General features: G+C 32.5%; 1 protein-coding gene across 1 annotated transcript in view; it reads left to right on the plus strand.

The window, feature by feature from the left end:
- The first annotated feature begins 7,236 nt into the window (after window positions 1-7,236).
- The window catches only part of LOC106100822 (uncharacterized symporter YjmB-like), a 42,295-nt gene continuing 30,824 nt past the window's right edge, over window positions 7,237-18,707 (plus strand). The window contains exons 1-2 of the mRNA XM_013279875.1: window positions 7,237-7,351; window positions 7,429-7,479. Coding sequence (XP_013135329.1) covers window positions 7,454-7,479 — 26 coding nt within the window. The 5' untranslated portion in view covers window positions 7,237-7,351; window positions 7,429-7,453. The remainder of the gene's footprint in view (window positions 7,352-7,428; window positions 7,480-18,707) is intronic.

Here is an 18,707-nt window from a genome sequence, read left to right on the forward strand (position 1 = left end):
CGAATTATCTCGCAATCAGAATAACGTTACCTTAACCTGTTACCTTTACATTTATACTTTCAAAATATTATAAGAAATGAACTGAGTTATAGATTCCATATTTCTTTTGACAAACGTCATGATGGTTTCCTAGTATTTTTGTGACCCCAACAACATGTAACATTTCTTCAACATTACTTTTTGATTCACTTGGGATTTGTTCCGTGTTCTTCGGATTTCGTAGAGATGTAAGTATTCGAGTTCAAATATTTATAATGTCGATAACACAACATGTTTATTCAGTATCGTAGTTTACCTGCTTCTAGTTTAATATATGGATATCAAAATTATTATTAAATAATTTAACATTCCTAAAAAATTATAATTGTCAATTGAGTAAAAATATTGTAAAGTTGAAAGATTTTTATTTTTGTATTTATTGAAATAACTAAAAAACTATTTGGCCGATTTTAAATACTGTTTTCACCGTTAGAAAAGTAATTTATCTGTAACATAAGTTACATTTTCTTATTTTTTTTTATTTGCGAGCAACAGCCTGGCTTTATATAAAATGCTTTTGCATATAAGACGTAACAAAATAACTACCAAAGGAACCGTATTCAAACTTAGTAGCGCATCTAAACTAAGATAACTTAAACTTATCGTATATGATTATAAATAATATAGTAGTACTAAGAACTATGTCGCTCTCGCAAGCAACATTCGGTGCTTTGTATTCATGTAACGTACGTACAGTTCGTATGGAATATCTTTATGTTACATTACAACTTTACTTATGATTTGTTACACGTTTTATCTAATGATTTTTTCGGTCGATATGAGGTGATATTTCCGATATAAAAGTACTATGACTGCTTTTTTAGAGGGTTAATGATCGTAAAAATGCAATTTATATTCGTAAGTAGTTATGTATATTGCCTAACGATTATCAATCGATTACCTATACGATGATATAAAAATTGTTGCAGTTTTACGACTTCCAACTTATGTATTTAAGACCTCATTACCGATACCATGAAGTTTAAATCCTTAGATTTTACCACAAATATAGTGAAGTTCTTTTGAATTGCCGTTAGTTGAGTAATATCATAGAAAACAGTTTTTTTTTGTTTGAAGTTTTTATTTACTATTTTCAAGTAAAGTTTATTACATCTTAAAATCATTTTAGATTCTTGCGAATATAGTGAAAAGGTAAATTTAAGAATGGTAAATTGTACAAATAAAATAGTAAGTTAAAATCGTAAAGTGTTGTGTCTTACTTGATCTTTACTCTAGGAAATTTCCTATTCCTTTTGTTATATTCGCTGTTTGTCTTCGTTATTGGATTATTATAATGCGATATTCAATTTGCGTTGAAACGTTTTCCCTGTTTGGCACATAAAAAATGCACAGCTGCTCTACCACCTGTGCGTGTCCAGAGATCTTTTTGTTAAAAAAACTAATGACATCGCTATTTATCACAATCATGCATTAATTGCATTTGCTTAAGCTACATTTAAAATTTCATGCGATTTTATTGAAAATGTTTTCGAATATTAAATTTTTCGATGAAAACTATATAGTTTACGAAATATTTCGTCAAATTAGTAGAACAAAAGCCTGTGACAAATTCTCTCTTCTTTCGTAATTATGTAGCCTTTGACTTAATAACGCTAATGAAATGTAATCTTAAATATATGAACTTATGAAAACTTGGCTGGTTTTAAATAAAGGATTAATGAACATTATTGTACAAGCAATAATACTCATTCCTTTGTTTGATTTTGTTAAAATTCACAAACACAATCAAATAGGGCTTTATTGTTTTCCTTAACTTTTGCTCTTTCTAAAAGAAATCTCCTTACATTATGATTGCGTATTGTTCTGGGACAACAAGGAAACTCTAAAATCAAAATTATTCCAATTGAGCAGTTCATAATATTTTGTTCCATAACAACAATAATAAAGAACCCTTTATACATTTTTAATTTCATATTTAAACATACAAAATACGGTGCAATTCAAGTGTAAAATATTTTTTTAAAAACTAAGGACAGTTTTATTAAATTTTAGACTAGCGCTACATGAACTGCTAATAAAATCTATCCAGTTAAGGAATGTATAGTGTTCCAACACATTGTGTTTCATCTATATGGATGGATGAATTACACTAAAAACCTACGTCATTCAATTAATTACAAACACCTGAAGTAAATCGTTTTTTTATAGAACGGATTGTTAGTCACTCCGTTACACAAAGAAGCCAATATTCCATACATTCCAACAACACTTTAATATTTATAGACATGTGTTAAATCATCCATTACCTTGATTGATCTTACCAAAGCGAAATATATGAATCGTTTTTCTATTTTCCGTCATAAAGAAAAGCATTACTCACATAATGTATTCGTGAAAACCATCGTCACACGTATTTTCACCGTATCATTTTGTTAACAATTATATTTTTTCGTGTTGGAAATTCTTTCAATTATTCACCGAGCAAGGATTTCATTTCTAGTGAAAAGCATGACTAACGTTCGTTTCGCTGTCGCGTGTCCATTACAATATTTACGAAAAAAAAGTACGCTTTAGTGATGTCTACGTTATAACATTTTACCTTGACATTCATACGTCCTCTGAGAGTTTGTTAGGTAGAAGTACTTTATAATGAACTGCTGAAATGTCTATGAAATTAAATTCATCTAATTATACAGTTTGTAACCTCAAAATAATGATGTCACAATATTGTTATCTGAGAAGAGAAACATACACCGTCTAAATACTAAATTTGATCATAGTCTTGCTTGCTTGAGAGAAAGTGAGAATTGTAGCTACTATGTTTACTTCGTTTCCTGTCTATCCTTCTAAGTGATTGGTGTGAATCTTTAAACAATAAAAGACAATTTAATGTGTCTGGACAGACGGACTGATAGGCGAAGCAGACCAATTTACATCTAGTCTGAAACCGCTTTACAGCGCACTTTATTAGAACTGGGGTGAAATAATGGGGATAGGGCAGAATAATTCGCATTTTAGTCTACCTATTCGATTACCATTCGGTTCGGTGGCTACAAATTGAAATTTTTTACGTAGTTATAATTATCTTTATTTAGATGGCGATAGATCACTATATAAATAGCTGTTGCTCGCGACTTCGTCCGCGTGAAATTAAACAATAAGAAAAAATATAGCCTATGTCACTCGCTGATAACATAAATTTATTGGTAAAAGAAGTTTTAAAATCGGCCAATTAGTTTTTGAGTTATTGCTATACATACAAAAATCCAAACAAATCTTTCCTCTTTGTAATATTAGTACAGATTTAACTAACTGTTGTTGCATCGATCTAGGGTTGATGAAAGTCACTTTTTTACGTTTGTAAATTGTTAACCGTATTTAACTAGCTTTGCAAACTTAATTTCAAACTAAAGTTGATTTACTAATTCATTTGGATAATGTATCTAGACGTATAGCCGTTGTAAAAGAGGCTACTCTGACAGTAAAGTAGCGGCCATTCGACCTGCAGTAGCAAAAGGGTAGATGACCTGTATTGCGCTTGTTTTCAAAGCCATTGCTCCTTCGGCACGATATTTCACGCGAAAATTACACGGTCAATGATCTCTAATTGAGTACTGATTAAACGAATTATTCTACTTCTCATCAATGTCAATAATTTGTGACTTTTCTTGATCAACTTAAAACTTAATAGAGCCAAATAGAAACACTAAGGATTTTGGTTAAAAATCAATGGAACACAATCTTTTTTCTACTAATATAGTGTGGATGTGACACGATAATACGAAATTAGTATATTAGAGGAATTTTGAGAGTAGCCCCAGTGGTTGAGAAAATAAGGAGTAAAAGGTTAGCGTGGTATGGCCATGTTATGAGAAGGGATGAATCGCATGTAATAACGACGTTAGTTATGAATGTGGAGGGGTACACCGGTAGAGGTAGACCTGAAAGAGATGGATGGATTACGTGAAAGGTGACATGATCAAGAAGGGAATGATGACTGAGATGACGGATGATAGAGTGCGTTGGAGGACGATAAGCCGCTGCGCCGATCCTACGGGAGGACGATAAGGCAGGGGAAATGATGACAGTGTGAATGTGACTAATCAAAATATATAACTATTATAGTTATCTTTTGAACTTATAGAAATTTACTCTAAGGTGTCATAATGTACAACCAGTAAAATAATATTGTGGATTAAAATTACGTTTTTTTATTTCTAACAACTTCATATGATTTTATCAATAAATAAAAACATATGCATTTTTATAGCCTACAAATTATTCATAGTTTTTTTATGTGCGTGAACGTCGCAATTCCACCACAAATTTATGTAAATGGCGTTTGTGGCGTTTGGCTTATACTTACTTAATTTAGTTTTCAACTAGAAAAAATGTAGTTTTCACTGAAATAAAATTTAAGCAAGACTATATTCTTATTTTATTATTTAGTTTCTATACGGTTTTTTTTATATAAACATTTTACACTAAACATTTTCAGATACTACAGTAAAGAAGTTTGTTAAAAAAGTTTAAAAACATGTTTTCAGACACATTCCAAAGCGTCTTTTCAACGATAGAAGTAGAGATCATAAGGGAATTCAAACCAAGAAAGTCATTGCACATTTTTTCTAAAGTTTAGGGCGAAGTTTAGTATGACATTGAGGCTAAATATACAAATCTATCAAGTCATATGATAGCCAAAATGTTTCATTGCTATAGATAGTTACTTGATTATAGCCAAGCTTATTATAATACTAGCTTTCGCCCGCGATTCCTTCCGCGTGGAATTAAAACAAAAACAAAAGTTACTCACTTTGTGTCCTCCAGACTATCCTCTACATACTTTCAGCCGTTTAGGATGCAAACTCTAACAAACATCCATTTTTAATATCAGTATGATTAAAAATATCGAAAATATGGCGAAGTGTTCATGCTTAGCGATCCGTGACGTGTCGTGTCGGACGCGCGTCTCACGTCTCGTGACGAATCACGGCATGACCAATATTTCCTGTTTAGTATCACAAAAAGTTGCATAATAACATTTTTTATGTACTCTAGCGGTTAGTGGGACCGTCTCGTAGTGATTATTATTCCAAATATTTATCAAATTTATACTATATAGCTTTTGCCCGCGACTTTTCGATCCATGCAACTGTTTAGTAGATATGTAGTAACAAACATTCATCCAAATTTATTAACAATTATGTACTAGAAGTACTAACAAGTGTAATATTTACTTTTGTAGCAAATGAAATAAAACTATACGTGTAATACTAGAATTTAAGAACCGAGCTTCATTCAAAGGAAGTCGAAAGAAAATTTTAGATCTCAACATCGTGTTACATTCATGGAAAGTAACTGTGTCCGTAGTAACCGTATACGGCTAAATATACTGGAAGTCCAAACGAGGATACTTCGACTAGCTGATCTAGTTTGCGGAAAGTCGGTGAGTGTTAAGGACATGAACTATTAAGATACACAGACCTAATGCGGCTTAAACGCTAGCTTCATACATTGTTTGAGCCCTTTCATATCATTTACTAGCTTTCGCTCGTGACTCAGTCCGCGTAGAATTAAAAAAAGACAAAAGTACCATATGCATTCTTCCACTATCTACAACTATGTCAAATTTGATTGAGATCCGTTCAGCATTTTATGCTACAAACTCGTATTTATGCTACAAAACGTTCATCCATCTAAACTTTTGCACTTATAATATTAGTAAGAAGTATTTCTGACACATAATGCTTTCCAATGTAAGATAGTGTGGTGTTATATTTAACATTATTTCTAATGTTGTGTATGCTACCTATATTACAAAGTAAAACTTTATTGTTAAGTACTCACACATTAGCAGTATGCAGAAGTAGAATTATGAATAAAAAAAAAGATATTTGAAAAGTATATGTATTCTGAAACTATGCATTGGAGTGAACTCAATATATCTTATCTCTTCATTGATAACGACCCACCGTCATATTTTTCAATAAGTACGTATAATAAGTAAAGATAAACAGATAAAACCGACCATATAAAGAAAAACCAACATTCTCATTAACATTTATTGTGAAAACAGTTAAGAATTTAATAAAGTCAATAATTTAATTTGCACAATTTAAAAGCGCTCGAAAACAATATAGCTCACTTCGTCGTATCCGATTTCAAAATGGACGATTAAAAAGCAGGTGAAAAAGCAGGCTTGTTATCTTCAATTAGTTTCCAAAGAGAGCGGTCGGCGCTGGAATTATAAAGAGCGGGGCCGGCAATGAGCGGTAGGTCGGGGATCCGGTTTACAAAAAAAAACTAGCTTCGCGGTCCAGTGGTCGTGCGGCTACAACCAGACGGGAAAAGGGTTAAGTTTCTTATGCTAGTCTCACACGACAGTAGTGTAATAAGGCAGAGCAGTAAATAGTGCAGTACTGCTATCGGTACTATTTCTTCTGTCTCTGCATTTAAACAATAGCAGTAATGCATTCTACTACTCTATGTTGCCGGTCTGCCCTCGTGTTAAGCTAGCTTTACGCCAGAGTATACCGGTGCACAGCTCAAGAGTCTACATTTATTAACGTAGTCTAAACGCGTCTGAACATTGGAGAATTTGCATCATAATATTTAAAATGATGCTTATTATTTCCTTTCCTTTACTACATTAAAAAACAAGTGACGCCATATTGAATGGTAAAAGTCTAGACATGTTATAGACCTGGCGCTTTACGTTTGTACTACTCATGTTTAGTACGTGAACGGAGTTCTATGACGTCACTAACTGATTTATTTGATAAAAAAATATTAACTATTATAAATATGACGAAGACTCACAAATATAGGACAATCTGTTGATGATATTAAACACTTCGACCACTCGTCGTGCACCTGTGTTTATATGTGTGAGTTATGTATGTTGCATGTATATGAATGTTATGTGTAACTGCAGTGTGTTCTAGCAATATGTAGAAGGTTCCCTATACCATGTTATTTTACATATTTTTTTTGGTCAAATTAATATTGAATTAAAGTTATAAAAAAGTAAAACCGCAACTCATTAATTCCTTGTTTTTTTTATTTGATTTTCTCACGTTGCATAGCACCTTTCTCGAACGAATTAATAATCCACGGTGCTGTTACAAATGGCGATTGTTTATCCTAATTATACAAGAAGCTATCACCGTGGGATTTATTTACGAAAACTCGTCGCCATTGTGAAAGTGTTCATAATGTCAAAACAGAATACAAGAGTGAGTCAGTAGGTGACGTGACTTCGTCCGCGTCGCGAAACTATTTATTCCGATCAAAAAGAACAGGAAATATTATCGTATGACTTAACACTGCAAATTTAAAACGCTACAAAAAGGTATTAATAAGTTATATCTATTATTAAACCTTCATTTTTGCTTATAATGATGTAATGTCTTATTCAAATACTTTCAGATTACAAATTGACAAGGACTTCATTATGCAGTTACTAAGATTGTTTAAATGGTGAGCAAGAATTTATAATAGTTATTAATTAACATAGGATCTGAAAGTCGACATTATTTTTATCATAATCCATCTAGTACAGGCCAGAGATATTTTTAAATCGGATATTATCTCAGGATTCGAATACACAAGTATATGAACGTAGGATAACTTTCTAAACGAATATGGCGTTGAGAGAGTGGCATATCGCGCGTACAAAAAAATATACACGCAATACAACCGCGTGCTTCAATAATGTTGAAATAATTTTAATCTGGCTTGAGACACTTTAACATAAAACACGTTTATTTCTAAAAGAGAAGTACACAAAAAAAATCTATTTGAATTTGGAATATTTGAAAAAAAAAATCAGTACAATATTAGAATTAACGAATTTTGTTTTATCATCTGTAATATTACTTTTAAAGTTTTAAAAGCTATTAACTGTATCGGTATTATTGTTTATTTACCTTTCGCTTAGTACCTTGACCTCAATTTAAATTTAGACAAATAATTGGAATGACCAATGTCTAACACTGATATAATTTTAGCTATTGGTAACAAAATTAGCTAAGAATACAGATATGTCTGCGTTAGACATTAAAACAAAGAAGCCAAAACATATGATTGTCTAGCGCTCCTCTTTTACGTTTAAAAAAATCTCAACTTTTTTTGCATAACAATCGTTTTTCAATTGTTTTACAATAATAATTCGGCATTTTACTTCCCCATTACTTCACAATCATTTACCAAAATTAGGAGCAGCAAACATCATGATTTCTACAGACTAACCTAACAAATTATAATCACGATATATTTTAATATACGTTTGCAATCGAGTTAAATAATTTGCCACTATCATTTCCCTTAACGATCAGTCGCAAACGAGACTATCGCGAGAGAACAAAAAAAATTGCAACACTGCCGCCATTGCATGTCCCCGGCGTATTGTTAAAGCGCCACGATCAGATTGCATTTAACCTTTATTGTCCGCCATTGAGATACGAAATATCGGAATTTGAATGCAAGTGCAAACTATTTCTGCGCACGGAATGTAACGAAAGCTGTACAAGCTGTTATATTCAAACTTTGAACAAAAAATAAAGTACTTCGGAAATAGGTAAGAAAAAAATTATGTAATGTAAAAAGTGGTAGTGCTCGCTTTAACATCTTAGCACGAATGGGCCGGCACGCCCGTTGTAATACCACGACCGCACAGAAGACAGGCGTGAAATGGAAGCAATTCCGTGTTTCGTCTGATGAGTGTGGTGCCGGAGGCCTAATTTAAGGAGAGGATGGGAAGAGGAAGTGGATTTGACGATGGAGGAGATGCATAGGAAGGGGAAGTGTCCTCTTTATGTGCATCTCCTCCGTCGGATAAGGGTAGGCAACGCATCTGCAATTGCGGATGTCTATGGGCAACGGTCGCTTCGCTATTTTGGCGGATCCAGGTGACTGCTTGCTCGTTTGACACCTTATGTTATAAAAAAAATGTAATGTTCCATTTCCATTTAATTTAATAACTTCTGTAGGAGACAAGCAATACTGTCATTAATAAAAAAGTTAGTACTTTTTCTTACTTATTATTTCAATAATAATAAAACGGTATTATCTGTGATTTAAACCTATACTAATATTGTAAAGAGAAAAGATTTGTATTTTTGTATGTACTTCATTCACGCAAATACTACTAGGCCGATTTAACAAAATCTTTCAACATTAGAAAAGTACTTTATCGGTGAGTAACATAGGCTATATTTTGTATTTTTTTACGCGGGCGACATCGCGAGGAACAGATAAATATAAAAACAATTGATATATGCTCAACGAAAAATAATACCAACTCTGTCAAGCAGAGTTTCGTAGCTCTGTGTCGTCCACAATGCCTGTCCTCCAGCGCTCGGATCCTGATATTGTTTTGCCAAATGCTCACAATAGTTACGCCTTTGGTTGAATTTAAATAAACTTTAATTTATGTATAATTAACATTCTGATAGCTATCTTTGATGTTACCTCTATTATTGTTTATACGAAGTAATTTTCATGTGACAATACCGTATGTGTACCAAAATTGTATCGTTTGAAGAATTACGCTGCCATTCGTAATAGAGCACAAAATGACTTAGCAGAAGAAAGAGTTCAGCATTTCTCTTTTCTCTTCCCTATTTCTTGCACCCTGTCGGTTATACTTTTACGAATGTTCAAGTAAAGATAGATCAATTGCCACTAGAAGTAGACCATTTGTTGTGTTTAAACTTGTTTTTTTCGATACACTTAATAATTAAGGTTTTTTTATGTATAATGGAGGTTGCTTTTACATCTCGTGTAGCATTTCCACTGACGGAATCGGGTTAAGTGTTCAAATAATGTTAATAGAGTTACTTTAACTCGTTATAACTTAACATAAGTAGCTGCTTATGTAAAGTTGCGAGTTGCTAATTACTTTAGAACTTGATACTAAGAGTTTAAATAAGATAAGAAAGTCAATATAATTAAATTGACAGTTTAATAAACATTTTTTTCCTTCAAATTCTTAATTAACAAAATAAATAAAAGATTCGTTCTAGTCAATGCACCTGTTTTATTTCACACGCTCAGTTTTAAGATTTTTGTTTTAAGTCAGTAAAAGGTTAAAGACAGGTGACCATGGCTTTATACATACGACAGAAAACATTATTTTTATAGACCAAGGTGTTTCTACATTGTAAGGCAGAAAAAATAAAAAATAAATAGGGATTAAAAAGCGTAAGACATTTTTGTTTTTTTTGTTCTGATTGAACTACACATTTGATCACTTACAATTCATATTTAATTACTAGCTGTTTCCTGCGACTACTTTCGCGTTGAATTAAAAAAACACAAAAGGAAGTAGCCTGTGTTCTTCCGGACTATGCTAAAATTCATCGAGAATCGTTTAAGAATTTAGGCTACAAACTCTAACAAACATCCATTCATCAAAACTTTCGCATTTATAATAAGTAAGATGTACTTAAGTCTGCTATACACAGTCCGCTTTACAGTTCGACTGTTCAGTAAAAACTGTGTGTGTGTTGCGGATTTTATATCTATTATATAAACAGTTGAATTAAACGCGTAGTCGATAGTCAGATGTTTTAATCTCTATGCACTTTAATTATAATCCTAAAAAAAGTGTTTTGTGACAACAAAAATAAAAAAACAAAACATTGTAAATCAGAATTATGGTTATTGAATGTCAAAGTTAGTTAGGAAATCTCCCCCTCGCTTTCCTGTCCCCCTGATTTATCTGACTTGTACTCAAACGCCTTTGTTTGGACTAAAACTAATCCCACTGTAACTTAATTTACTAGAATAATTCGTAATGGATATTAATGGAAGTTTTATGACTAATGGATACTACGCGAGTTCTAGCTAACTTGTAATTGTTTTTTGATGTTTGCACCACGTATGAGAGAGCCGTAGTTTTGTTTAACACAGTTTATTTGTATGTCTAAAGCTAATTGCTTAATTATAGATACCATTTCATGACATAGAATTTATTTTAGCAGTGGTAGAGCCCGCTTTAACATCTTTGCACGAATGGGCCGGCTCGCCCGGTGTAATATCACGACCACACAGAAGACAGGCGTGAAGTGGAAGCAATTCCGCATTGCGTCTGATGAGTGTGGTGCCGGAGGCCTAATTTTAGTCCCTTTCCCTTTCCACCCTTTTCTTAATAGAAAAGGATGGGAAGAAAAAGTGGATTTACTGTGGAGGAGACGCATAGGACGAGGAAATGTCCTCTTTATGTCCGTCTCCTCCTCCGTCAATTAAGGGTAGGCAACGCATCTGCAATTGGATGTTTAAAGGCAGCGGTCGCTTTCAATTTCGGTGGATTCAGGTGGCCGCTGGCTCGTTTGCCACCTTATATTATATAAAAAAAATATTAGTATAAAAATATAGATCTCATAAAATGTGCTAAATGCATTTTAAAATATAAACACTGCATCATTATCTGTTCAGCAGAAATTACAGCCTAAAATCAGAAACCAAACAATTTTATTACACAAACATTGCTTTGGACCCAGGGATTAAAAAACCAGCTTTGTTAAAACAAAAACTTCAGTTAGCTTAAATAAAAAAAACGTTCTTATAACCATTCTCAATTACAAATAAAATTTGTCATTACACTTAGATATACTTACTTTAAGTAAAGTAATATGTTAGATCTATGCAAACTAAGTTTTGAATTTGGAACGAGACTTTTCAGTGATCGATACACTTAAATACCTGAAGTTTCATATTTGATACCAAGGTTATAAATCGCATTGATCGATATTATTTTAATACAAGCTGTTGCCCGCGACTTCATACACGCAATATTAAAAAAGTAGCCTATAACATGCTTGGCCATGTTAGCTACTCTTCAGTGAAAGTCCGGTCGAAGTCGGTCCTGCCGTTTCGAAGATTAGATTGTTTACTGTCACCTTTGAAGGTATGGATTTTTCAGCAACAAGTGGAAAGGGAAAACATGTCAAAACATCGTTTTGATTTTGTTTACTAATTTTCACAATAAAGGGTGTTTTTACTTTTTTTTAATTTGATTAAGAGAGTCATTTTTTTAGGGTAAAATTATAAATTTTAGGGTACATCGGTAGAGATAGACCTAGAAAGAGATGGATGGATTGTGTAAAAGGTGACATGATCAAAAAGGGAGTGATGACTAAGATGAGGTATGATAGAGTTATGTTGAGGACAAAAACCTGGTGCGCCGACCCTACGGGAGTGGGATAAGGGGATGATGATGATGATGAAGATGATGAAAATTATTTTTAGTAACAGCAACCACAGCTGTAGTATTAGCATACTGTATACATATTGCGTTTGAAATTGATATATAAATTAGAAAGTAAGGGCATGCAAATGAAGTTCAAAGTAAATAGGAGTAAAGTTAATTAACATGAGAGTTCGCTAACGCGAGTACAAGTTGTTTATCGGTTGCATAATTAACCGCCGATCGCTCCGACCGACATTGCACCAGTCGACCATGGAAATTACTTTATAAAATTAAACCTTCAAAATTTATTCACACCTACCATAATAGCAACATCGCAAGCACTGTTATAGAAGAAAATAAAGATAAAAAAAGGATTTTTCCACATTTATCGTTATATTTCAACCATTTAATCTGAAACTTATTTCGAATTACAGTTACATACTAAACCTTTCACATGAAAAATGGCGTATTATTTTTATTAAAATACTAGCTGGTCCTCGTGACTTCATCTGCGTGAAATTTAAAAAAATAATTTAAAATGTCCTATGTTAGCCTGTGATAACGTAGCTTTTCAATGATGAAAGAATCATTTTTCAAGATGAATGTTCGTAATTTATAGATATAGGTACTACTAATATCGTATTCAGACATACAGACCAACAAAATTATAGTACTTTGTTTAATGTAGCTTTTACAGGTTTTATATTAGCTTCGTTAAGTTGATGTGCGTTATAACAAAGCTTTTAAACCATTTTTTAATTCAGTTTTATTTTCTTTATTTTGAAATTCTCCTTTAAGAGGTTATCTTATCTTCTAGTACCACTTGAGTTATTGTCGGAAACATATCTCATATTTTTGAAAACTATCACTAGAAAATATTCCCCTTTGCAATTTCTCAGTACCCCGCTTGATGCATTTCGATGAAAGATAGATTTAACATTGGATTTGATATACGATGTTCCTATACCACCGATCTCTAAGTAGTTTTATCGTTTTTTAATTTATTTTCAGAACTTCTCAATAAATTTACTAGATTTTTACTAATAAACTTTGTAAGGAAAAACCTCTTCAATCCCGATTACCGATCGTATTGTATGCTTTTATAATTTAAGAACCCTCTCAAACTCATCGGAAAAAACATCATAATCCCACACAGAAGTAGTTTACTATAAAGAATATCACTAGATGCCCATTGAGTGAATCTATAAACGACAATGTCTCAGGTTCATATGACTAGGTCAAACGAATCTACGCTTTAAGTATGAGCAATTTGAACAAATCAACGTAACTAGGTCACATCATTACATTATGACGGGCGCTGTGATGTGCTGCGGACGGTTTAGCTCATATCAACCGTCACGGTAATCTCTAAATTACAGGCTTGAGATCAGGTTAAGTATTAAACTACGAAGGGCGAGAAATGAGGCGTAGCTAGCCAATTGAAACGAACGACTAAAGGCAAATATAAGGAATAAAGTCTATTTTGTATAAACTTGACTATTGGAACACGTATTTAACAAGTTTCCTATTAACAGTCAAAGTGTTCAATATTAATTGTGATTCTTTGGACATCTTGATACATCTGAAGCCATATTATTCCAGATTTCGGGAAGATGATGTATTTGCGTTGCTGATAACGAAAATCGTATTTAGATAAAAATTGTCTGTCTGTCTCCCTGTCCACAAGCTGCGTTTGTTCCGGGTAAAATAAAATAAACCACTTTGCATTAGGCGAGTTTTACTGTATCTCTAGGTTAGAAGCAGCAACCGTCTTGCTCATTTGCAAGGCTCCGGCTCTTGGCGGTTGCATTATTTATCCGACTACTATTCACAATAAGCACAATGTATAACGCACGTACACCAGCGCAGGTTGTATTACGTATGGATGTCGGCAGACCTTAACAATGAGCAGTTTTCCTCGCAGCATACTATAAAATGCATGAGCTACAACAAATCCATAGAGAATTCATATGCAATTCGTCGAATATAGATTGTAAGCGTTAACTATATGAATATTAATTAATAATAATGGATGCATACTGTACATTCGAAGCTTGTGTTGACGCCTTTGTTTTATTTCGCATACCATAAATGTTCCGTACATTTATCAGGAAATGACATGGTGGTTACTACTAAAATGTTGTATTCATAACTTGAATTCTATCGGTAATAATAAAATTGAATTGTTTTAAAAAATTTATTACTGTTTTTATCCAAGAGAATAGAGTCTGCAGCAAAATGATAGACATCTATCGGTAATAATAAAATTGAATTGCTCTAAAAGTTTTATTACCATTTATCAAAGAGAATTGTGTCTTCGGCACCTCAAGTATTAGTATTTTTCATTCATAATTATGTTGTTTTTAAACACACTACCATATTAAAGATACACATTTATTCCATAAAAGGGGAAAGTAATAGCTAAAACTAAGTTAGTTTCCAACTTTATAAAGTTACTGATGAAGCCCTAAGGGAGTGCGAATGAACTCGTAAAGCCTAACTCTAAATGAGACCCCTCGATCATTAGTGTTGCTAGAACTTGTGATGGTTATTTTGTAAATATAAATATTTACAATAGATTAGTTACAAAGATACAATGGACAACTACACTCTTACTTTGCACAGAAAAAAATATAATTAAAGTAATTTTGTAGCGGGTAAGTAAATACTCTAAAATTTCAATACACTTAAAAATAATAATAAAAGTCAAAAGCATTGAAAAAGGAAGATAAATTGGATTTTGTTTGCATATGGTTCGCATTTAAAACGAAGTATGCGAAAACATTCTGATATAGGTTATTAAAGTTATTTTTCTTACTGATCGAGAATATTCGACGCAAAACATGATAAAAGTAAATACATCATTCACGATACGTTTCGTATATCTGTAACTATCTGTAGTTGAGTGATTTAACAACAATCCATCTTTCGACGAGACAGGCTTTCAGAAAGCGTACCTCCCACCAGGGAATACGCTTTGACCTTGTTCTTTCGACGAAAAAACATTATAACAATCTCAAATATGTATTCCTTCGTATTTTAAGTATCTAAGTATAATTTTAAGTATTTTATGCTTTAATAAATACCAAAAAAATAGTCTCACCAAATATTCTATAACTTATAATCTTTTAATAGACAATCTTTCTGTCTTAAAATTGATTTTCAATCTGTTACGTATTCAATATTAAAACAAAACTTGTTATAACAAGCATCATTAGCGTCATTTCCTTCGAACTTTTTCAAAATTCTTTGTATTTTTCTATAATTTATCTAAAACAATATATATGTTTAATTTTACATTATTTTATTAACCTGCGAAAGTGAGCCCAACAAAGATCATGGCCAAGCGCTCATTTTAAACTAAACATAAAAAAAGATACTTGATAATGACTTCATGTCTATAATATTAATTTTGCTCTCTCGCTCAGCCTCGTTACCGGCAATTAGATCATCGGATATGTTCTATGACTATTTAAAGTTTCTTTGTTACATTTGACTACGATAATTAGAAGGGTATCTTGATTAGAAGAGTTATCTTGCATTTTTAGATAGTTTTTAAAGTTTCTTTGTTACATTTGACTACGATAATTAGAAGGGTATCTTGATTAGAAGAGTTATCTTGCATTTTTAGATAGTTTTTAATCGTAATTCCCCTTTAACAAAATACATGAAACTAAATATCTAACCAAGTATATGAATTCTGAATTCCACAAGTTATTAAATCAAGATATTGTATAAAAATCTATTAAAACTTCCTTTACGAAAACCAATCTACACACTCGCAAATTCAGTTACCACCAGCGTTGCTATGAGAATATTGTATGAACCATTTCATTTTTTCTTATGTAATACATATTTTACACAAGGTAAGTCAGTTATGAAACGTATATTAGAGCCATATAAAGACAGTTTACGACATATCAAAGTAACATTCACTAATACTTAGGACTCAAGTTTAAGACGTAATTTTAGGCTAAGTTCAGGTCTTAAAAGTTATAACCTAATTGACATAAAAACTACCTCCGCAAAAATACTTTTCGTTTATGTAAGCAAAATGGGAATTTTATACAACATTTGCTAAAAATAAAATACTTACGTTTACTATCGTAAAATGGAGAAAGTCTTTTTGCCCTGTAACATAACTTTGGGTCATATGAAATGATTTTCAAAAATCAGTTTTTATATATGATCCTAGATCCCACTAGACTTACGCTATATTCAATTCATTAACATCTTACCTACCCCTGATTATTATCCTATCCATAGTGAAAACCCTACTGAGGGTCGACGCAGTTTCTACATACTACTCTACCATACCTCTTTGTCAGCTTTTCTAAGTAAATTACTCCTTTCTTACTCATATCTTTTACAAAACTATACTTTCTGCGGTCTTCCTCTGCCTTTGTAATCACCTACATTCAATCTGTTATTCTGTATTCAATTTATAGTAATATTAAAAGTGATGTTTCAAATTCATTTGTGTTACATACATCTTTAAGCCAAAGGGGAATAGGTTTTGAGGTCTTTATTTTAAAATTATCTACTTTCAAATCTGTTTCTGACAACCAATTGAGTGCACCGATTGATTGAAATGTACAGAGGTCAATAAATTGTCGAGTCATAAAATATAATGAAAATATGATTATGTTCCCCTTTTTGTTGACTTAGTGGATTATAAAATTATTACAATGAAATATTGTATGTGATATCATTTTACATTTAGATTATCCTATGGAATTTTGACATACTTTTGCGCGTCAAAACAATGTTGGTGTTTGGCGGTCGAAAGGTTATTTTCTTTGTCTGTTTGCCTACTTTAAAATTGTAATAACAATATTTTCTGATTATGCAGTGACGGGAAATGACATCTTTCTACGTAAATAAATTGACGAAAGTTACGAATGCTTGCGGCGAAAAATCTTTGCTTCACTTTGCCTTTTTATTTTTTTACGTAAATTAATTATAATTGTTGACAAATTCAATAACAAAGCGGAATCTGATATTTCTAGCAGATAGATAATATGAATTCGAGTCATGGTTCTAGTGATTTAGTCTATCAGTCCTAAACAGTGAATCCTTTGTTCAGATTCCAAAAACAAAATTACATATCAAGGTAAAAAAAAACTTCATTGTTTAAATGTAATTAATTCATCTACCGATGTATGTGAGCTATTTAATAATGTTATTTCCATGACATTGGGATTTATACTTCACATTACGTAATGGAAATCAACTAAATAGCCGAATCTTGGAAACAAAAGTTGTATTCTCTGAAACATTTTACTAACTAACTAATAAGTACAAAAAAATATATCAATGACATGTCATTGCGGTTTGTATCCATAAAGTTAACTCGATTTACATTCGATTATTTCCTTAAAAGTACAAAACTGCATTAGTCGCTCGTTTCTTGCTAAAGTATTCGAATAACTGTAGAATTACTCGATGTTTAGTTCGTTCTAGTGTTTTACGACCGTAGAATGCAATTAGTGGAGGGGGGCTGTAAAATAAAGAGGTTAAAGTGACCGCCAGAGGGCGGGATAGTGCATTGGCGTGGTCAAGTTCGGGTATTCAGAGGTAACGGCCCGAGGCAGCGCGCCGCATTGCGATCGTCGCTTCACCCAAACACCATTATGCTAAACAATGCTATTTAACGTAAATAACAGCAGCGGCCATTACGACATTATCTACAAAAGTTATGTACCGCAAACACATTTCGCAACCTAACAGAATTCCGTTTGGATTATTATTAAGTGCTTACTGTCGTAATAGTTTGTTAATTTCCATTTATTCACATACACATTTTTAAACATTTCCGTGTTAATAGCTTCACCTATGACTTGTGCTCATTTCGATTTGGCATTAACATTTAATTGCAATAAAAGTACTAAACAAAATATTCAGTTGTATAGGCTGTCTACAACAAAATGATACCTAAGTACACTCCTTAGTTGTCTAGAACATGTCCTTCATGGTTCATATTATTCTATTGTTTTAAACTCTGGCTAGTTAATCGGTTCTTTGAGGTGTCTGACCTTCTATATTTAGCCAGGTCAATCTGAGTAATAATATAAATGCGATTCAGATGGATGGATGTTTGTTAGAGTTTGTAGCTTAGAAATCGATCAGATCTCGATGAAATTTTCCGTAAATGTAGAGCAAAGACTGAAAGATCACATAGGCTACATGGTTATGTTTTTTTTTATTCTACACAAAATGTGTTGCGGGCGAAAGCTAGATACAATAACATCCAAATAGATTTTACTTTACCGATTGTAAGCGATTCAAAGTGTACGGGTTAAAAGCGTGGGATGTGTCGACTGGGAAATGTGTAAAGTTCGCGACTTAGCCGGTATCAAGCTAGCACATCTGCCCAGTACGTGCCGTGTCCACGATTGTAGACCGGCTGACATTTATAAATAGATAAAATACACGAAAAACAAAACAAAATGCACTAAAAACAAAACAAAATACACCAAAAACAAAATATTCTCAAAAAAAACAGTACACTAAA

The sequence above is a fragment of the Papilio polytes genome, unplaced genomic scaffold (assembly GCF_000836215.1).
Source record: "Papilio polytes unplaced genomic scaffold, Ppol_1.0 DF824047.1, whole genome shotgun sequence".
NCBI lineage: Eukaryota > Metazoa > Arthropoda > Insecta > Lepidoptera > Papilionidae > Papilio > Papilio polytes.